Here is a 23,614-nt window from a genome sequence, read left to right as displayed (position 1 = left end):
CTGGAGGGAAGCTAGTTAGTAATTTAATTAATATTTAATGGGAATATGCCAGTGTGCCAGAGCTGTATTCCCAGTTCTGCCAGCTATAAAAACATGTTTGAATCTGCCCTGTGGGGGAGTGGTAGGGCTTGTTCGATCAAGAAGAACATCTAGAACATCTAGATAATCATGGGAGTCTTCCCTGCCCTCAGGGTCTTTGAACCTACAACTGCTTTGAGACAGGTTCTTTAAAGTTCTGCCTGAGTCAAAGCTAAGATTTGCAGCTCTTAGGGCAGCACACTTCTTATTTGCCTCCTCTTGACTCTTTCTTCTCTCTGTAGTCACCATTGTTTGCCACCTGGAAAAAAGCTCCATGTCTCATATTGGAGAAAAGTGAAAACAGCAAGCATCTGAAAAATTATCTAACCATGAAAATTAGTAAGGTAGATGATGCCCCCAAATCTGCACTGAAAGTTACTTAGGAAGGGGACTTTCAAAACTGCCCAGAACACACAACTACAGTCATGGTTTTGGGTTCCTCACTCCAATATACCCAAGGCTACAAAATCTGCCTCAACCTCTCACCAGAGGCTTTTCTATGAAAGAAACAGCTCACTCATAGGGTCAGTGGCATGACAGCTCCAGAGAAATATCCTAGAAAAACAGTACAAGAGGATTAATGAAGATGCACTGAAGGTCACAGAAAGGGTGATTTTCTTTTGTAGCACTGTCTCCAAATTTCAAATATGAAGTAACCTGCATGTCAGCACAACCAAGGTAAAAAAATAAAGAAAAAAAATGCATTTTAATCTATTTCATACAATTAGTTTTAAAAAATTGGTACAAATTGAAAATAAAGAAAACTATTTTGTTCAAACAAAACCACCTCAACTGTTGAGTTCATGAGAACAGGAAAACACAGCTGTGTAGCTTTTTAATTCTTTATTGCATTTCTCTCTCTTTTCTACTTTTCCTTTTTTTGTGTGTGTGTGTCCTATTTAATAAGCACAGAAGCTTAGTCAGCTGAGACCATTCCTTTTCTGGCACTTGTGTGCAGTTCAAGTCCAGAAAGCAACCTCCTGAAGCAGCCTGATGGCATACTCATTTTCAGCTCTTCAGGTGGCTGAACTATGTTGTTTCTGTCCTTTTCCAGCCATGAATTACATGCAGCTATCAGCGTGGGAGACTCTGTTTGTTCTGGTTTTGCTACTGAATTTTTTGTAGTTGTTGCTGTTCCTGTTTCTGCATGCCTCTATCTCATTTTTGGTGTCAGGAACATAGAAGGAGACATTACAGCAGCACCAGAGTTATTCCAATTCAGTGGTTCCCATGGACCTTCTCTCTTCCCATTTTTTCACACCCGAAAAGCCACTGTTGATATTTGTACTACCATCCAAAACACTGTCAAGCTGAGGACTTTCCTCATTAAAAAATAAGCAACTCGTGGCATTAAAAAGAGAGAAACTTGCCAAGCTGAAAAGAAAGCCACACATTTTAAATGCTTCCAGGGTGATGTGGGTTTTTTTCTTACTTTCTCTTGAATCTTTAATGAAAGGTTAAAATATGTTAATGATGGTTGTTGCTATAGCAAGCTCAAGCATCTGTAGTGAAGTCCCTTGCTTAATTGCTTATTGTTCTGGAGTGATGAGGTCATGTTAACATCACTGACCCTCTGGGCACATTTATTCTATCGAAATTAACATAGTAATGACCTGAGGCAACTCTCTGTTCTTTCTTTCTCCTTCCTGCTTAGGGTGAGGACGAGCTTTTTACTAGTAGAAATATTTTGAGAGAGACACTGGTGAAACACTGCAAGTGATATAGTTTGGGGTTTTTAAAGGTAGACTGAGTGCTGAGGCTTACTTCTGTATTTCATTAAAACTACTTTTCCTCCTAACAATTCTATTTAGAAGTCATTTAGATCAATAGACTTAATTTTGATAAATCATAGATATCAAATAATTAAAAGTAGATATTAATAAATGGTATAAATATCTTTAGGAAAGGAGGCACTGTGGGTGGGAAGTGGTTAACTGATGAATTCTTCAAGAACGATCATGATCAGATGTTAGGTATTTGACACAGGTGAAAGAGACAACATATTTTGGTGCATTATTATCCTGTATATAAGCCTAAATCAGCTAATTTGGTTAGTTTATCTGGCTACATATTTTATAAGACTTTTGCCTGTATTCAAGGCTAATTGCATATGCTCATGTCAAATCTGTATTTCCAAAATGCTCACAAGTGCAAGTGTGGAATCTTGATAGAAACTCTATGTTATAGAAAAAAGCCATAGTACAGATTTCCAATGGTTGGGGGTGACCAGCAGGCTGGAGGAGCCACATGCTCCTTGGTTAGCTACTGATTTCAGAGAGTGGATATGTCTGTCAGCCATTAAGGACAAAAATTTATGGGATTGGTTTATAAACCAAAGGTTATCCAAAGACAGTGATCTCCTTCAAGGCAGCAAAGGTCCTTTTCTTTCATGTTTTGCTAGTAACCTCAAAGAGGACAACTAATAAAGTGAAACCTTTCTTCCATTAATAGGGAATTTAAAGGGCAGGTGGATAAAGACTTAGAGGAACTGATGCCACAACAATTAGTGGTCTAAACAGATGTTGATCCTCTAGGCTAGTGTTGCTCCTTGAAAACATGCTTTCCCCTTAATGCCTATGGTCAGGAGGGATATTTTATTCAGAAGAGAGCTTAATTCTCTCTTTCTCAGATTCTTTACGTGATAGAAACTCAATAGCATGTAGACTGAGGAAGTAATGTGTTATCTGAAACATCCTACTTAGTTTCATTTTTAGTCTTTTCTGTAACTTTGGAGTCTCTGTGTCTGTGTCTGTGAGCAGGGGGAGACATGGCTAAACACTGCCCTGGAAGTCATGTTTCTGAGAGTTTTGAGCATTGTAGAAAAAAGCCCACCTTATTTTATATCCACTATGTTGCCTAAACACAGTGTGAATGTTGCACATAATTTAAAAATAAATACAAAGTACACTTTGCAATTAAATACTTCAGAATAAAATATTATTGAAACACAATATTTCAAATTTTTCCAGTGTTTTCAAGGGTTTCTCATCACAAAAGAAGCAATTCAGCCAAACCAAGTGAAATTCACAGAAGGTTCAGCTATGAGTGAAAAGAACTGGGACCACAGTTTCACACCAATCTAGAAAAATTCTCATCTGTGTTTAGCTGGAAATGATGCCTAGAGATTTTTAGAAACAAAGGTGCTCTTCACTGGCACTTAAATTTTCTGCAGACTGCAAGAGCAGAACCTTGCAGATTTAGTGAAAACACAGATAATGCCTAAAAGCTTTTAAAACATCAAAACAGTCATGCACAACAAGGCATCCACTTCCAGAAAGAGGAAAAGAGTTGCATTCAGAATACCATAATTTCAGAGCAAACTGTCAGAAACCAGAAAAAAGGTCTGTGTGCTTCTATCCCCAGAACAATGATAGGTACTCCTTCAACAAAGATGACATGGCTGAGAGTCACAGGTGCCAGCTGAGAGGAGCCTTTCCTGCCTTACTCACAGGACATTTGCAGCAACAGCAGAAGTTCCCAGGGGGAAACTTCTCTTGTTTTGGAAAGTGAAGGTTACCAGCTAGTCTCAATAATCACTCTGCCTGCACCTGTTTGCATCCACAAGTGATCCCAGCTTACACTCACCTTCTTCCTTTGGAGAGTGCATGCTCATTTCTAATGCTGGCGTCATGAAATACTTTTCTTATATTTTCAATTATGTTTTCATCAATATAGCTGTAGTCATGCTCTTCTTCCTCTTTCTCTTCTGCCTCATAGTTTCTTGCTAGGCCTGAAAAATTAGCAAAAAATAACTCTAAGGAAATGGAAGACTCTGCCCTTGGCCTGGAGAAGAAAAATGTTACAATTCAAAAAGACAGCCATAAAAGCAAAAAAAAATGTTCTCTTCACTTCTATATTTTTCAGAGATCCTAAAGGACTTACTCAAATTCCTGAACAGTATCTGTGACAAAACAGGAATGAAAATCAGCTGAGCACTTTGCAAGAGAGTCTTCACTGAAAAATTCCTATTTCAGTGTTTGTATAGGCTTGTACCTCTAAGTTGAGCACTACCTGCTATCTATGTGTGAATAACTTTAAAGTCTATTGAAAAGTTTAGCTGGTGCCATCACCAACAGCATAAAAGCAGGCAGATGAAATCATCTGACCATATCAAGAGAAGAGCAGTCTGTCTGCCATGAGTTGCATGTTCCATCCTTACCACAGATGTGATCCCATGCTTTTGTGTTTCATTGCCTGACAATGCAGCTAGGGAGCCACAGTCTTACCTTGGGATTTCCTAGAGCCACAACTCCCCAGTTGCTTCTTATTTAGAAGGTGATGTGACAGAGACAGGGAGTTGGGAACGGCATGAGGTTAAAATGAAAGGTTTTGAAGTGCATTTCTTTATGTCCACTTAGACCGGCCTGAAGCAGCACTGAGGATAAACCTTTCAGAAAGCAGCAGTGCTTTCCCACAGGAGCAGAGACCTTCATTGGAGGCCTCTTAGCAGCTCCAGTGCTGTGGTGGGCTCTACTCTGTGTCTGGGGACTGCAACCACTTCACTTTGCAGCTCACAGTGGCTCAGGCTGTTGCCAGGAGGCCCCAGGGTCTCCTCCTCTCTTGGGTGGTCTATCAATTCCCTGAGGCTAGAGGAAGCTCTGCAAGACACGTGGGACCACTGATCTCATGGAGTTAAACTCCATAAGGATGGGTCCATGAGTGTCGCCTTTCACCCCTCAGAGCCACCCCATCCCTTAGCCCAGGCTGTGGAGGGCAAGAGCCAGGTGGTAACAGGAGCAGCTAGAGTTGAGATGATGGTGTTGATATCTTCACAGATCCCCTGCCAAGAAAAATTGCCCTTAGAGTTTATCAGAAAGTCTTAAAGGTTATGGAATTGAGATGATACTGTGTTTTTAAAGCCCAAACTTTCACCTGAAATTGCAAACCAGTGTGAAACACTGTTGTGGATACAGCTATTCCTGGTTGATTAATTTTCTAGGACACAACTTGAAACAACCTACCTCAGTGTACTATCTGAACTCCCAGCAAACCATGTTTGTCAAACAGGTTCTTCTTTATAAGACCAAACTTCTCAAGTAAGAATTCTCCCAGTCTTATACTTTCAACCACTGTGTGCCCCTTCACCAAGAGAATAACTCTACGATTTCTCAGCAGTCTCCAAATCCACTTGTGTTTCTCCTGAGACTCTCAATGACTGAGGTGTCTCTCCCTGGAAACTAGGTAATAGTAATTTCTTTCTGCAGGTGTGATCCCTTCCTTTATAGGTTTTCTAAGGATGGAAATAAAGACAGAGTTTATCACAGACCTATATAGTCATGAATCCCCCACTACTGAATTAGCAAAGTATTTCCAGATCTAGGCATCAGAAGGAAAAAATCAAACCAAACGAAACCAAAACCCTAAACATATGATTAGAAATGCATGGAAGATCTCACATGTGGCCACTATTTTGTTAATGTTAATAAACATTTCCTGGTTTGTAGCTCATTTGCAATTTGACTGGGCTTGATATCAGTAAAAGCAAACTAATGAATAAAACAGGCACTGAAAGCTAATCCCTGTGATTCAGCGAGGGAAATATTGTTTGTGCACTTAGACTTGCTAATACGGATATAAGGTGCAGATTGCTCATGGATGACATAGCCAGGCTTTCTTCTTTCCCAAACACATGTAAACAAATTCATACACTTCTAAGCAAGACAGCTCAAGGAGAAAGAATGTTGATGTCATCAGGCCAGACTAAATCACAGTTATCCCCAGTCCCAAACCTGTTCAGAGTTCCTTTTGAAATGTATATATTTACACTTCAATAAAGCATTAAGCAATGAATGAGACAAGCTGAACAATCCCAGGGGGGTTCTGAACATTAAAATCAATGCCATTTTCTTCCCTGTTTGGGAAAAAAATCTATTAGTCTCAGCACTGAATTACTGAATCAGATAGGCCATCTCAGTCTGCCAAGAAAACAAGGCTTATGTCATTGTGCTGTCCATCCATCCATCAATCTCTTCAGTACTTTTACAAGTTTATTTCTGCCAAATTCAGTCAGATTTGAAAAGGGGACAGAAGTCTCACTGTGGTTACAAAAGCTAGAGTTGAATTAGTTCCTCTATTGAAAGAGAAGCATGCAGAACACAGCTGTTATCCACTTCATTTGGCAGCAGACAGCAGGATAAATCAGTGTGTGCATATTGGTTGGCCACTCAACACACACATAGCTCCAGACCCACTCTTTTTCTTTTGATAGGAACACTACAAGGAGAGTTTTGGTTATTATCAGGAAAGACAGAGAGGAGCAATAGGGGACAACAGTCCTGAATACTTATTAAACCAAATTTCATTAATTCTGCTCTTCCTGGAACAATTTGTATAATTATATTTGCCTTTATAGTGGAAGGCTAGTGCTCTGCAGACTAAAAATTTCCATTAATTTCACTTGTATCCTGGAGTCAGCAGGATATATTGGCTTTTTCTCGGAATACACTTGCTATTTTTCACAAATTTCAAGGTAAGAAATGGTTGTCATAAGTCTCCATTTGCTCTTCTTCAAAAGGCAGGCAACAGAAGTGACCCAACTCATCAAGACCCTTGCTTGAATGAAACAAGTGCTAGAGGCCCCAATTCACGTAAATGTACAACTCTGCACACCTAAATGTCTCTAGTTGTGTGACCATGACACAGTTTTATAGCTATAGTAAATATTTCAGATCAGTTTTAATACTGCATAAATTAACACTCAGCAACACAGCACTTATTGTTTATTTGTGCCTAACTTGAAAAAAGTAGTTGTGAAATATTCTACATAATAATACTACGAACTAAACATTGTAGAACCACATCCTCATTTCTGCACATCACTTAAGTGATAATGCACACAACCGAAAGTATGTGCATAAAGCAAGAATTTTTATGAAGAGCAGCATTTTATTTGCTGTGAGCCTGGTTCTGATGCTCCTCAGTGCTAATGAGAACTAATTCCTTAGGGAGTGCTGCTAAAAGCTGATCACTGATAAGAGAATCAGAGCCCATAAAACTAATGGACTGTTCCTTGAGCTGATATCCATCAACCATTACTTCACGTGATGATGTAGTATATCTTTAAAAACTGCTAAGTGCCACAATCAAAATATTTCACATGAACTGTAGAGTTGCATTTAATGTATGGGTAATATTTATCCCCCTCTGTAATCTCCTAAACTAATGTTTGGAAAAGATTAGTCTTAATTTCTTTCAAAAAATCTTAAATTTCCTGAAAAAGACAACTGTTGTCCTCTTTCACCGTCCTTTTACTTTTTAATTTTTTCTTTGTCAGTTTTTTTGCTAGTCTGTCCTGCTGATTTTATTGAACCTTTTGAGACCTTGTTTCCCCTGTTTCACTACTGCCTCATATAAAACAAATCCCCAGTGTAACAACAGCTCTTGCAGATCAGAAATGGTTGCCACGAGTTTTAAACAATCTCATGTTTCTTGCCTCATCATAAATTCCTGCAAGAGGATGCAGAGCAGGGCTCAGGGCACCATCAGAGACGTTCAAGTACTGCCCTGCACAGGACTGGGGGAGCAGAGCCAGGCAGAGAGTGGGAAAGGGCACTGACATGAAGTGCCCTTTGGTTTAACTGCATGTAACACTGTCATACCTCCTCCTTGCAACCACCTAAGCTCCTGCCTGAAATGTCTGAATATTACTGCAGTTAAAATCAATACTATCTAATAAACCAGTGAAATCAGAAGGATTCAGAGCCTGTGCTTTCTTCACCCTGCTGTAAAACAAGTTAGAGCCTGGTTGCGGGCAAAGCTGATTGAAAATGTTTCAATATAATTTACAAAAGTGTACTCACATCCTATGACATGGTATGAGCTCCATATTTTAAGTAATTTTCTTGCCTTCTTTTAAACTTACCTCAGAAGATGTGTCAGCCAAGATAAATTTTGTGTTTATAAATGAAAACATGTGGGTTTTTTTTTAAAGAAAATTGCAAGACCAAGGGAGCCAAAGGATGCAATATCAGTTTTTCCCTAGTCAAAGACCGAGCTGAGTGGGGAAGCTGGAGGGAGTTGTCACACACACATACAGGAAAGGATTCCTAATTCATATTGCTTATTTGCACCTAGTTCAGAACACTAATACAAAATCTCTGTGATGTCACTAAAAAAAGAGCAGCTTTTCTTTTTGTTTTCAAGATAATTCCGAATTCTACATTTTGCTTTAAGTTTTTGGGGTTATTATATTTAATTATTTTAATATTTATTTTAGAGCACAGTTCCATAGTCAAATGTATTGTCTTAACTAATGGGACAGCAAGCTACAGAGGCAGAAATTTCTTAAACCATCTTTGAAAATTTAGTAGACATTTGTGCATCCTAAAGCACAAACAGAAGGCCTAATCCTCTTTTTCTTTCTCCAGCCCACTAGCTTCCTAAACCAAGTGCCTAAAGATAGAATATATAAATACCTTCCCTAAAATATCCTGACATCAGTGAACAAAATCAGCATAAACAGTTTTGTTGCAGACTGTAACTATTCCAGAAACCTATGCCATGAACAAGATGACGTAATATTATAGAAACTCCACTTAGAATAAATTTCAAGGATAAAGAAAAACTGATGCAGCAGATTTCTGATGGAAGTTATTATCCTGCAGATATTGCTACAATTTTTAATTAATTCAAACTCAATCAAATATAAGAAAATAAGATAACATCTTTAGTGGCCTATTCAGGCTTAATTGCAACAGAGAGAAAATGTTCCATTTCTTAGCAACAAGGATAATAAATCCTATCTTTATTAACATGAACTCTGTAAAGAAAGACAATAGAGGCTTTAAAATGGAGTAAAAAACATGTTGTTTTTCTTTTTGGAACTATCTGGCCTTTGGTAAGAAATGGCAATTGTCTCAGTAACTAGGGGGGTTTTTGAAAAAACAGATTCAACATCCTTATTAGGAATTTGAAACAGGTTGGTGCTTTGGAGGGTGGCTTAACATTCATCAGTAGAAGTTTAAAGATTAGTCAGTGAATGGTGCATTTCCTCCCACTCAAAACCCACAGGAGTGTGTCTGTGTTATTAGTCTTGACATATTTTCTAATCCATTATCTTTTGAATTGGCAGAACAGAGTACACCCTCTGGAACAGGCAAGCTTGCTGCACACAGCAGTGGACTCATGGGGATTCCTTGGCTGGCCAAGAATCTGTTCTATAATCTAATCCACTCTCCTGTATAATTCTACAGCTATCTTTTACTCAAGCTAAATAATTTAGGACTATACTAACATGCAACTTTCAGAAAAAACTAGCTTTGATTTGTGTATGTCAGTGTACAGTGCATCACCGTTCTTTGGGCTGGGTTACACCTGCCTAGCTCAAACTCACACGAAGCTCCAGTTTGGACAGAGTTGGTAAAGGGATGTACTCCAAGGCAATTAAACAAGAAGCAGTTTCCTAGTCTTGCAAAAGAAGTATCATTATGATACTACTTTGTGATTGTCTGTGTTCACACTAAGAGAGGTACTAAGAGTTTGTTTGGAATCCCCAGTAACAAAAACTATCCTTTATCTGGTGTTCCATGAGTAGCCTAAGCCAAAAGAGTGACTAGCATGAACATCAAATTAACTAATTGCAATTTTCATGAGAAATGAGGCAGGAGAGATGTGACTGATGAGCTTTTGAATCAGATACATGGCTAGGAACTCAGATAGATGGGAAGAGTTAGTGCTGTAAATCTTTGCAGTACCAGAGTCATTCAAGCCTTCAGCAGTCCTAACACCATTTTTTTACTCTGATACTCTTGGTCATACACTTAAAGCTACTTGCAAAGCATGGGTCTCCAGCCCTAAATTAGTGGAAATACATAGGAAAAAATAAGGCTGACTGATAGCTAAAGTTTTAAAAAAAGAGTCTACTAGAAGCAGGAGGAGTTGTCATCAGTCTACCATGACTACTGATATGTGGGTCTCAACCAGAAAAAAAGTGAATTCTGCTTTCTCAGAAGGGATGTCACAGCAAATATTAAGATCTTGATGGAATGAGGGCCGAAGGAAATAGATCAAGAACAATCAAGAAAATATATTTTCAAACCTGAAAAAGGCCCTAGGAAAAGCATTCTTCTCAATTAGAATTTTTCAGAATTAAGAACAAATGAAGAATTGGCTAAGAAAAACAAAGCTGTGCTATAAACAGAAAAATCACAAAAAAACCCGAGGTTTAGTGCGGTGGACAAAAGACTAACGCTATAATCTCTGAATGAATAAAGACAGAGAAGACAGGCAGACTTCAAGTAGGGCAGATGGGACAATCAACAATATTGCATCATTTCACCATGGTGTGGAAATTTGTTCAGTAGAAGGTCCAAACCTAGAACTGTTGTGAAAAGTCCAAGTCTGTTTTCTGGTGTCCAGAACCACAAACTGCATGAAATAACAAGTAGCATAAAGGAGAAGGAAGAAATTTTGCTGGTACCATGGGTAACAGAGGCAGCCCTCTGCCTAGGGCCAGCTGAAGACCCCTCAAGAGTTTCTGGGTCAGGATTTAATGGAGAGACCAATAGGAGTTGTGGGTGCCTGCAACAGACACAGTGATTCATTATTGGAACAGTAAATGGGAACAAGTTTCCTTAGTAAGTTTTGAATGGGAGGAGCAGCTGAGATGGTTATGCTGCCATCCAAAGGGACCTGAACAGGCTGGAGAACTGGGAAGGGAGGATTTTCATGAAGTTCAGTGAAGGAAAATGCAAGGCCCTGTACCTGGGGAAGAATAAACCCATGCACCAACACAGGCTGGGGAAGAATGGCTGGAAAGCAGCTTTGCCAAGAGAAACATTGGGGTCCTGGCACACAAGCTGACCATGCTTCAGCAATGTGTCCTTGTGGCAAAGTGGTGCCAGTAGAGATCCTTGTCTTCCTGATCAACACTGGTGAGAGCACACCTGGAGTGTTGGGTCCAGATCTGGGTTCCCTGTACAAGAGGGACATGGATGTTCTGAAGCAAGTCCAGCAGAGGGTCATGAAGGCGATCAAGTGCATGAAGCATCTGAAATAGAAGTGCTGAGAGAGCTGAGACTGTTCAGCCTGGTGAAAAAGCGAGGGCTTTTTTTATGAGCAGGGCTTGCACAGAGCCAAGGGCTTTTCTGCTTCTCATGCTGACATGGCTGGCAGGGGAAGTTGGGAGTGAACTGGAGTTTGGGAGGAGACACAGTTGGGACAGGAGACCCAAACTGACCAAAGGGATAGAAGGAGGAAGGAGGGGACATTTGGAGTGATCAAGTTTGTCTTTCCAAATCACTGTTACATGTGATGGGGCCCTGCTGTCCTGGACGTGGCTGAACACCTGCCTGCCCATGGGAAGCAGTGAAGTATTTCCTTGTTTTTGTGAGTGGCTTTTGCTTTCCCTGTCTTTATCTCAACCCACAAGTTTTCTGGCTTTTACCCTTCCAGTTCTCCTCCCCATCCTGCTGGTGGGAGAGTGAGCAAGCAGCTGTGTGAGGGTGGGCTGCTGACTGGGGTTAAGCACATAACTTTCAATAATCAGTCCCCAAATAATCCATTTCAACAGCAATAAGGATTAGTGAATATTCAACACGACACTGTAATTCTTCTCCAGATAAGTGGTTTATGTAGCTTTTAGAAGTTTCAATACACATAGTTTCAAATAGGCAATCCTTCTTAAGAGTCTTACACACTGAATGACAAGAAAAAAAGAGAAACATTATAGGAAGTTCTATTGATACCAATTATCAGTTAACAAATGCTGTGAGGATGAATATTTGTGCTTTAGCCTTTCAAAGGTTCCAGTGTTGTAATTAATGTGATTTGTTCATATTTCAAATATAACCTGTGACTGAGAGATTAATGAAATCAATTTTTTTAATATTAACTGCAAAGTTGAGATATATAATAAATTTGGATTTGTCCTCTTATCATCTAGCTTTTCAAAATCAGTACAGTACGTTTGTGAAAAAGGAAAAACTTGAAAGATAAGTAGAAAAACTAGTAATCTATCAAAATTATGGGAAATACAAACAAATAGAGACTTTAAAAACAATTATCGGTCAAGTAATTTGCTCAGCATTATTTTGTTCATCAAAATACAAAAATATGAGTTGAAGGCATCTCCATATCTTTAATGCAAATGGCTTTCTCATCTTAAAACATTTTGGGATAGATATTTTTTTAATAACAGATTATATGTAAGCATCACTCTAAAGCAAAAGGACAGCACATGTTTTCCAATCGTCTGTTTCTAAAAACCACTGAATATTCATGCTGCAGTGTCAAACAGAGTTTAATACCATGCTGCTGAGAGCTTGGATTAATTTGCCTTACAGCATTTATGGAGGAAGAACAGAAAGGTTCACTTTTCATCCCTTTTTGAGTAAGCCACAGATTCCAAGTGAAATCACACAAGATATTCCTGTATGTCAAATTTTCATTAGGGTTGGGGTTAAGCTTTGTTATATTAATAGCTCAAACCATAAAGCTTAACTGACCTTCAGCCACAGTGGTTTCCATTAGTGTAGCTTTCTCAGTCATGTCATTATTCTCACGATGCACCAAATAATTTTGACAACTAACTTTCAATTCCAAAACATCAGCAGCTTGATCTGAGCACAATTTCTTGGTGGTGTCTATGTAGAAATTCTGAAATTAGATAGAATAGCACATTAACTTTCCATGTAAATTGTTATTCCAATCTCATGTGACATGCAAGAGCAACATTCTTTGGGTTATTTCTGTGAGTTTTAACTACAGACCTTTCTGTTTGTCAAAGTCATCAATGTCATTTACCACAGAGCTTGTCTTTCTAGCGTGTACATCACGAAGTAACATGACCAGGAGGCACTCTAGGTGAAGAGATTACCTCTAAAACACACCTCCAGTCTTTCTTTTCCTTTTTATTTTTGGCTATATGGTGTCATACAAGCAAAAGGAGATTTATGTATCCCTCTTGGTTGATTCAGATTACTTTCTGATTAACTATTTTTATTGTATCGATTGTTCATTTAATGTGTTCTGTTACGTATTACATCACAAACTCATATAAAGTCTGACATTTCAATTACATTTACCCAGTAGCATTCACAGCACAGTACAGTTAGATGATGGGAACATACAATTATAGCGTTATTAATTATAGTTTTATTACATTAGAAAAAGTAAGTTAGATGGGTGCAATATTTGCATCCCTTGAAATTCAAGCTTCATACACACCTTTCCATAATGATGTTGTTTTATTTTTAATTCTGAGGTATTTACGTCATAGATATTTTCAGTCAAATATATATTTTTAGCTGTATAAGTAACAGTCAATTAAAAGTGTCAAAAATATATCTTTGATGAAGCTCTAGAGTAGCTGCAGTGTAGGTAGAAAACAATTGCAATCACTATACCAGAGTATATATTTTAGGAAATAATCAGTATAGATTTTCCATTCAAAATCAAATGCAGATTTTTTTCCATAGCAATGACAAAGCCCATCCTGTTCAGAGAGATAAAGTAAAGTTGGTAAATCTGACAGCAGCTACACAGTAATAGGATCTGATCTTTTCAGAATCAACCGCCCACAATTTGTGAAAGCGCAACACAAGCCCACATTTTACAGCAACTTGCCCTTTTTGAGAAAAGACATCAGCTAGCAACAAAAAATTCACTGGTAATCAAAACAGAAAATTTGGAAGAATATATTAAGAAAAAGAGATGAGGATGAAATTTATAAAACATAGGGATGATTTCGCCCAGTGGGTGGGTCACAATACTACCCAAGTGGAAGACCCTTATTTTTCAATTAGAGGAATCTCTGGTACTTTTATTCTTTATCTTAAAAAAAAACCCTGCAAGATTGATTTACAGGGGTCAGTTGAGTTGCAGTATTCAATGCATGTTTGTGTTCTATAGGTCGTACAAAGTCGGATAGTGCTTGCCTTGGTTGCAAAAGAGCCTCTGAGGCCCAGCAAAGCTGTAAGCAGTGATGTAATCAACAAAACACTCAGGGACTTGTAAAAAAGAAATTTAGCTAAGAAATATTTTGCAAAGAGGACAGAAATGTCAGAAGAAATTCTTCACAGCAGAGAGTTAAAATAATCCAATGGAAAAGGCACTGTTCAAACTAGGACTGTGCTCAGTGTGTTGTGGAATAGGTTCACTGAGGCTAGAGGGTCTTTAACTTTCTTCCACCAGGAGGGCATGGCCTTTCTTTCATCTCCTTTTCTTGATATTCTGCACCTAAACATGCCTGTATACCCCACCTTGTTTGTTGCCAGACTGCCCCAATTATATGAGCACTCGCTTTATAGGCAGTTACTGAGAAATGTCCACCTTCTGCTTGGGGAAAATAAATGCTTAAATGACCATGTGTCAGAGCTGCCACTAAACTAGTCCCATCCTTGATGTCAGTCTCTTTATCATAAATTAAAGTTCTTGGGAAGGGTAGGGTAACTATTATTCATAAGCAGATTATTCTTGTGTTCCTGTTGTTTGGCATACTTTGCACACAGAAAGCTTTCACTTAATGGTCAGCTTTCAGGGAAGAATGGAATTTTAATTAAATTGTAGGCATAAAAAGAAGTTTGGGTTTTTAAAAAAAAAACCCATGAATTCACTTATTTTCTAGTCAGCTCCTCATTTACCCTATTAATACTAGCAATCAATGTGATGTATGAGTATGTTGAGTTTATTTATTTTGCACTGCCTTAACTAATTAAAAACAGGCCTTGGTATCAAAATAGAAAGATCCCCTCATTAAGAAAAATGCATCTGGAATTTGTGCTAATCTTATAATTCATCAGCAAAACCACACGCTGTGAAAAAATAGTTACCTGGGGCACCTTGTAAACAAATAAAATATGCAAAACCCAAACATTTAAAAACAAATAGGATTACAGAAAATGAACTGTCACATCACTTTATGCTGAAATCTGATAGCATTTTAACATCCTTAATAGCACTATAGATAATAATTATACTAGAGACCAACAAAGATAAGTTGCTTTTTTAAAACTATCTAACAGAGAAGTCTTACAGTTGTCTTTCAAATACTTGACAAATTTAACAGCACAGAATTTCTATCTTGGCAGAGTCATTGTTCACAAAAGAACAAAAAAGAAGTCACCATATCAGCCATGATTTTCAATAGTTACTGCCAGAAAAAACATTAATTCAATTAAAAATTCATAATCTGTGCTACAGTCATTTGTTATAAGAGACTACTCATGAGGAAACCCCAAATCTCAGCACTTGGAAAATAAAACCAACATCTACAGGTGCATGAACTAAAATTTTTACAGCAATGGCTAAGAATTTCCCATTACATCTTCAGGTTTGCCTGCGGCCCAGGAGCAACTCAGGAGTCAAAGCATAAACCCATAAAGGTAAATGAGTCTAAATATGTACATCCTTCTCAGGAAATAGGAGGTGTTACATCAAACAGTATGAACGCAAAAAGTTGTGAGAGCTAAGGTGAGAAGTAAAGGGCTGGAGATGCATCTCTTTAGTAAGAACAGAAGTGTCAGAATTCTGCAGAAGTTGTAAATGAGTGTAGTATTTGTTGAAGGTGCGTGAACTGAAAATGTTGCAGAAGCAAACTGAGTTTCAGAGTAAGGGATATAATTAGTTTCCCTTGATCACCTGAAGAGTTTAATGCACTTCATCTCTATGTGTGTGTGTGCTTGTGTGTATGTACATGAGCTCTCTTCTGCAAGCAAGGCTTTCATCTGCTTGTCTGCTCCAGAAGTCGTGAAATGTGACAATAGTTCTTATGAGTGGCGCTGGACAAATAGCAATGTTTTCCCTATTTACAGACACAGCTGCACAAAACCTGCTCCCAAAATGCTGATTTTCCTTGCAACACAAGTGTCTGCTCTCCTCTTCTTCTCACAGCTCCAAGCTGTGTTCTCCTCTGGCTTAAAAAATTTGGGCTATTGACAATTGTAAAAAATTGGGCTATCAACAATTGTATCCATGTGACTATTTTTTTCATTACTGTATCTAATTGTTTTTTAAACTCATTTACATTTCTGTTATCAGTATCATGTGCCAACGAGTTCCAGAGTTTATTTCTGCACTGAAATTTAGTTTGGGTTGCGAGGTTTCTTTTTACTGCCCTAACTCATAATTTCATGCTGTTGCTGTATTTACACTCCACTCATTTTCTCCCATCATTCAGATTTTTACTTTTTTTCTTGAGTTACCTCTTCTTCAGGTAGAAGAGTTTCTGGTCTTTAATCTTTCCCTTTCCAGGAGTCAAATTATAACTCATGACACACTGACTCAGGAAATTCCTACTCCTTTGCAAGATACAAATCAAAAATACTAGAGGCAATCTCTATCGCACACATGCTTCCAACAGCAGTATTTGGTCACAACTAATCAATCAGTCCCTAAAATAGCACAGAAGTTCTTAGAAAAAAAAAACCCAAAACTCCAACCAATCACAAAAACCAACAATAACAAACCCACAAAACAAAAACAAACAACAATCCCCACCCTCCTCCACCTCTGGAGGGGTCCAGAAAAATTATTGTAACCACTGAGATAGAAGAGAAGAAGGAGAAGATCTTAGAGCAAGTAACAAAAAAGTGTTTAAAATCTTCGTAAAATCTTTAAAATATTTTTATTTAAAAAAGAAAATAATTCATGTTCATAATACACATTATTGTTTGATTGCTCTTTTGTTAAAGAAACAACACCTCAACAGCATCTAGAACATTTAAAGAAGGAAGCAACATTTGTTTAAAATACAGAGAAATGTGGAGGTAAATATGAAACCAACTGTTTCATAATCTCTGAAAATGTGGTGAGAGAGGTAGTGGCATAAGCCAATCTGACAAAACTATGCTTTTCCAGACTGAAAGTCAAGCTGTTCCGTGATTACAAATGACTCTAGTGAAGAGGAGTACTCATTTGCTGGAGCAATCAGTGCTGGACATGGCACTACACCTTTGGAGTACATTATTACAAATCACCCATGCTAGTAGATACAGAACATAAACCTTTTACTGCAATCTTTAAAAACAACCTGGAGTGGCAGTATTTACAGCCATCAGAAACCCAAGCCCAAGCTCCAGATACATATTTATTACTTTGGCATATACTTCATGGGTATATTTATCTCTAAAATGCTTAATTGCTGCATGCACCTTCCCACCAGAAGAAAAAGGTGCATACATAGAATGAAAGTGGGATGAATGATTTCACTGTCCAAACACAAAGAAAAAGACAATTTATCTGCACAAGCTACATAAGACAGTTCTGCAAGAGAGTCACACAGCACTGTATTCATTTGGGAAGCCCAAACCAGGCTGGATGAAGTTTAAAATATTTTGGGGAGTATTTCATAGAAGTTGTGAGAGACGATGGTAGAGGGAGACATATCAGTATTCATAGCTGCTGATTTATAAGGAAGACTTAATGAAGTCCAGAACTTACAGAATTACAAGCTACCTATATAATTTTGCACCCACAGTCTTTATATCTGCATGACTTTCTGCAGGGACAGTTTGGAACTACAGTAGGTCAGAAAATAATCACAGATTTTGTTTCCCATGTAGTGTCTGCCAGAGTAAATGCTATCAAATATATAGGAGCCTTAGACCATCCTGAGTCACAGATCTGAATTACTTTTGGGTTGGAAGAGCAGATGTTGGAGTGCATTCTGGAGTAACTACATTGGTCAGATTTACACCAATGCTCATCATCAGGTGATCCCCCCTCTATTCCACTCTGCTGGAACCCCACCCAGAGTACTCTGGGGGCCCCAACATAAGAAGAATACTGATCTTCTGGAGCGGGTCCAGAGGAGGGTCACAAACATGATCTGGAGCACTTTTCCATGAAAATAGGTTGAGAGAACTGGGGTTGTTCCGCCTGAAAAAGAGCAGGCTTTGGGTAGACCTTCTTTCAGCTTTTCCAATATCTAAAGGGAGCTTACAATGAAGAAGAGGAGGGGGTCTTTATCAGGTAGCATAGTGATAGGACAAGGGGGATGATTTTAAACTGAAAGTCAGTAGTTTAGATTAGATTTTAGGAAGAAATTATTTTCTGTGAGGGTGGCGATTTACTTTGTAGGTGCCCCATCCCTGGAAGTGTTCAAGGCCAGTTTGGAATGGAACTCTGAGCAACCTGATCCAAAGGACTGTGTCCTAGCCCATGGCAGGGGATTGGAACTAGATGATCCTTAAGGTCCCTTCCAACCCAAACCATTCTATGATTCTATGAAAACATATTTCATCTACTGTATGACTTGAAATCTGAATGGGTGCTCTTACCTAACAGATGGGAAACACAAATTTGAATAATGGGAACACACACATGGGAACTGCTGACATGTCTCAAAATCTGTGTTATTATGGCAGATAATTAAGATTGATTTATTTCACTTGAAAAGAAACAATTACCTTTGGATTATTATTCACTTTTATCCCAAGGTAGCCTTCTTGTATGATCTATGGGCAAGCCAACTCACCTTGCACATCAAGGTAATTTTTGCAAGGGCACAGTGTACCCATAGCAAAGGGTACAGACAAGGGTCTATGATTTTTTAGCAAAGAATTTTAACAGTCTTTCCCATTGCACTGATTCCAGTACATGATATCAAGTCCTCATTTTCCACAGTCCACTGGAGTGTGGCAAAGGAGAAGAGCTAGTTAGAAGATACTTCAGAAAGGCCATGGGCAATAAAGAGGATCCTCATTTAGCCTTATTAATATACGGGATGAGAGCACTTTGGAGAATTATTATTTGCCTGCAGGACTCATAAGGTACTATAAACTGCAGATTAACTGTTTTGACAAAGAAGGGGTCAAGGTTATATAGTTTCAAAGACAGAAACAAAATTGTATTAATTTGTGAGTTATTGTCTGCCTAAAAGAGACAAAAAAACCACATAATCAAATTAAGTTTCGTGATCCATATTCAGGTGCTTAATCAATTTCTTCCTCACAAGGTACTTTCCCTACATACTAACAATATCAGTACTTTCATTGTCAGTAATCTGGGTTTTATCATAAAGTCACAGAATAGTTTGGGCTGGAAAGAACCTTAAAGACCATCTAGTTCCACCCCCACTGCCATGGGCAGGGACACCTTCCACAATCACCAGGTTGCTCCTGGTTCTTTTCCCAAAAGCTAAAAAAAGGGGGGAACTATGAATAAAATCATGCTTGATTGTAGGCTAATGCTACTGCAGGCGCATTCTAAGAGTTAAAAGACTGTATTTAAACTCTTACGTTTTCCTAATAGTAGGGACAGGATTAGTTAATCCCTTCTCGGAGTTTGAACAAGAATATTTAGATTTAAAACCAAAACAAACCAGAGCAGAAAGCCATGTTCCAGCCAGACCCATTTCGATAAAAATGAAAGAAAATAATGTAGAGAGCCGATTGGTCTTGGAGAAACCAGCGGCACCTCGCCCTGCCCGACACGCAATTTGTCCGTGAGCGGGGACACCCAGCGACATCCTGACAGAAAGGAATAAGCGGGGAAGGAGGCTGAGGGCACCGCTAGGGGGCTCCGCATCCCGGAGCATCCCGGAGCATCCCGGAGCATCCCGGCTCTCCACCGAGCGCTCCCCGCCGAACGCGCTGCCGGCACCGCGGCTCAGCGATGAAACCGGGAAGCCTGGCATCCCAATTCTCCTCCAGCAAAGACTTCTCCTTCTGGTGCACCCCTCTCCCCCCCCTTTGAAACGACACACGACAAATTTCGCGATTATGTCTGGGAATACGGAGAAAGAAAACAATGCTTGATCAGATTTGATGAGTTTTTGGGACGCAATGTGGTGAAACGTTAAGATCTTGCAATTTAACAAGCTGCGGTTTAATAATTGCTGTAGGGGCAGAGGGGAATAACAAATAGAGAGCAAAAAGGGATCCAGCTGATAGGATGACCTTTAAAAAAGGCTGTTGTGCAGTACATGGTTTCTTAGGAAATTTTGCAAGGGCTCTAAGGAAGTAAGGAAATACTGCCACTCTTCACTGACAGTTCCCACAGTTCAGGTAAATTTTTTGCAGCAAAACAAAACAAACAAACAAAAAAAAACCCAAACAAAACAAAACAAGTTGTATTATGTAATCAATAAAAAACCCCACAAGAGTGTATTCCTATTGTGTTCTACTGAAATTCTTTGCTTGCTCTGGAAATTCAGAGTCCCAAGATTTTAGTTCTTAATCCAATGACTTTCATGTACTCATTCACTGCTCATAGTATTCATTTAATCATTTGTTGAATGAGATCTTTTTCTCCCCCCAAAATGTTCCCAGAATAGTACCAATTGTGCCTCAAGAGACTTTAGAATTAAGTTTTGCTACCAAAGATCTTTTATATGTCTGGGTAACTGAAGCTGTCAGACCCTTTTTCCCAGATATGTTTTCCCCTGCTCTGTGCTTGTACAAGAGGCAGAGAACAGAAAATGGTGTTGGGCGCCCTTGAGTGAGTGACCTGGGATGAAACAATGCTGTATTAGCCAGCACAAAATCACTAGGCTTACACCTTCAGCTCAGTGTTACAAATCAAAAAGGCTATTCAAAAATCTTTTAGCAATAGTTCAAATGCAAAATACAGAGCTGCATAATGCCCTCCCAGCTCCATCTCTTCCCTCCCTGCTAAATACATAAAGGGGGGAGTGCTTGATCCCCAGTGCCTCAGAGCAGAGAACAGTTTTCTCATCTTTACTGTAATGTGGATTATAATACATTTATCTTTGCAGTGATATCTTTGTGTTAAGGTTTGGCTTTTTTTTTCCTGAGTACTTGGTCTTAAACAGCACTTTGTCTCTTCAACACATCTTGCAGTGAAAGAAAAGTATTGTTTCCTGCATTTTACATGCTGGCAAATCAAAATGGACTCTTTTCCACATTGCTTCAAAAAATGGGTAGGAACTGGTGAGATGCCATCAGCTGTCACCTTTCTACACACCTTGAACTCTTCACCAGCTTGCTTTCCCTGCCATCAGGCACAGAAATTGCAGCCACATTTGTGACTCTCAGCTAAAGAAATTAGGCTTGGACTGTTTCAGATTGGGCAATGAAACTCAGTATCAGCCTGTGGAAATCCTGGTTTCCATGGCACTCACATCAGCCCTGAAAGGAGGCAAGAAGAGGATCCCATAGTTTCATAGTAAGTCTGATGCTTTACCCCCGAGCTGGCTTTGCTTTTCTCCTTGGCTAAACAGTGAAGTTCTTGGGAGGAAAAAAAAGTATACACCTGAAAACCTAAATTAATGAGGTCTACTTCTGTATTACAAATGCACCTCACCTTGGCAAATGGAACTGCTTGTTTGTTCAAAGGCTATGAAATGTTGTATTTTGTGCTATCACCACTTAAGCAGAAGATGTGAATTCTTTTCATTTGTCTTTAATGGAACATTAACTGGAAATATAATTACAAGGGAGAGCTAATTACCTACAGGTTTGCCAAACTGCAGATGGAATATACTCAACAGACTGAAGGCTGAAAATTATGTGAATGTAAGAGCAGTTTAGTGTGTGGAAAATCTGATTTGAAAGTAAATGAAAAGAAGAATGAAATTTCCTGTAACTCCTCACACAGGACTCCAAAGGAGGCAGCCCTCACTGCACTGTTGATCCATCTGTCTCTCTCTCAGTCCTCAGATTCTCTACCCCTGAATATTTAAATAACATCCACACTGGTTCAAGTCAAAATGCATCTTACAGAGCATTTTTTGCTTCACCATTGCCTTAAGCAGACAACAAGGAAGAGTAGGAACAGAGTAAGTCAGGATCTGTTACATTCAAATACACTCTCAGCCTCTTACTATTTTCAGCTCAGGGAATTTCCTGAGTTTGACGTGGTTTGTCTATTAGTAACGCTCAAAGGGTGTCTCTTCCAGGTATTTGTCCAGTCTCCCCTGGAACTCCTGATCCACTTCCAGACTTGTTCTGAGTGCCCTTAGTCTGAATGTATCCTGCCCTGTTTCCTCTAATTGTGGTCCTGCAGAGACTGGGGGTGGGGTGGGGAGAGTGAGAGAGTGAGATTATTTAAATAAATTGTTTTCAAGTTCTTACTGCTATGCTGGCCTTCCTTTCATGAGTCTGCAAGTCCAGCTGCAGAACTCACCCTGTACTTCCTCTTACTGCTTGACAGAAAATGCTGTGCACAGCAGACATCAGCCTTGGGAAAGCAGCAGGACATTGAGTTGATAGGAATTAAATACTTCAGACTGGATTCGGTCCTCAGACCCTGGGTGTAAATCTGCACTCACTCCCTGTAATTTGAAAGCATTATTCTGGATTTGCTCAGTCATGGATGAATTCAGCATCAGGATTCTTGTTTTTCAAAATCATCTGGTTTCCAGGCCACAGCAGGGGATGTAACAGCAGGAGTGAAAGGAAAATGGGTTATTTTATTAGCAAAAGGTATTGCTATTCTAACAGGTATTTCTGCAATGTTTCAATTCCTTCAAGAATTTTGCCTTCTCACACACGTACGCACATATAAATGTACACAGAGATATGAGTATATAAATATTTCAACTTGCCCACTATAAACTAGCCTGTTTTGTCAGAAAGAAACTATCCTGCCCCATTTTTCACTTCCCTTTTTATTCTTTATTCTGACATAATTTCAAAGTTCTGACAATTAATTACCCTGCAGCTGTGCTGAACTGCCCGCCGGTGGTTAACAAGCCCAGCCAAGTCACAGCAGTCTTTGGTTTGCTGGCAACATTGAATCATGTCCTGTAAAGGATCTGAAATTTTTCCTCACATCCTGATACTTCTGGCAAATTGGGAAGTATCCACCCACTAGAAAAGAAATTCACTTCCGATTACAAATACTTACCAAAACTATTAAAAGAAGGCTTTTTGATCTGTTTCTGGCTGTTGGTATTTTAGGTTTTAAATTTCCTCAATTCATTACAGGGAGCAAAAATTAAGGGAAGGAAAGGCTTTCAAGACCGTTCACTCCCGGGTATCAAAATGAAAATGTGATACCATGTGCCCATTTCTGCCTCCTGCTCCCACCCTGCCCTGAACCAGCCTCCCTCCTAGTCACTGACTTTACCGGAGGTCCAAGTTCTCTCCCAGAGAGAGGCTGTAGCCCAATGTGTCCCAATACCAGCTGTGAGAATGAGAATTAAATATCCCTCTGTGCTCATAACTGTTTCCCATTGCTTTTGTTGCATCCACTCCCTTTCCAGGTTCTCTCCTGAGAGCTGGCATTGTAGGACAGGCTTGGCACTTCAACAGTGTTCGGAGCTATGCCTCAGTGGCATTTAAAAGCCCTTTTAAGCCCATTCAGAAAGAGTCAGCTGAGAAGAGAGGATCTCTACAAATCTCCACCCATTATTTCCTGGCTTACCCAAAAAAAAAAAAAAAAAAAAAAAAAAAAAAAGCAACTGGAAAATCATCCTAAGAAGCAGCATGGAAAACACTGATGGTGTTTTTCTTCATATCAAAGATACCCTGATAAAACCTTGGTTGTTAGTTCCACCATTCTGTAGATGACACTAAGGATTGCACAACCTTGAAAGTGGAGATTGCTCATCTCCAGTTCATATTCATTCATATTCAGCATATGTCCAGCTTCATGAAATAGTGTCTGAATTTGGCATGTAGTTTAATGCACTGAA

At 39.1% G+C, this 23,614-nt stretch overlaps 1 protein-coding gene across 1 annotated transcript in view; it reads right to left on the bottom strand.

Annotated features, from left to right (window-relative positions):
- The window catches only part of THEMIS (thymocyte selection associated), a 62,210-nt gene that overhangs the window by 1,907 nt on the left and 36,689 nt on the right, over window positions 1-23,614 (bottom strand). Inside the window, exons 5-6 of the mRNA XM_088162836.1 lie at window positions 12,522-12,672; window positions 3,664-3,808 (exon numbers count right to left, since the gene is read on the bottom strand). Coding sequence (XP_088018962.1) covers window positions 3,664-3,808; window positions 12,522-12,672 — 296 coding nt within the window. The remainder of the gene's footprint in view (window positions 1-3,663; window positions 3,809-12,521; window positions 12,673-23,614) is intronic.

Source organism: Sturnus vulgaris, chromosome 3 (genome assembly GCF_052056855.1).
Source record: "Sturnus vulgaris isolate bStuVul1 chromosome 3, bStuVul1.hap1, whole genome shotgun sequence".
Lineage (NCBI taxonomy): Eukaryota > Metazoa > Chordata > Aves > Passeriformes > Sturnidae > Sturnus > Sturnus vulgaris.
The sequence above is the reverse complement of the archived record's forward strand: the minus strand, read 5'-3'. Positions and strand labels throughout refer to the sequence as shown.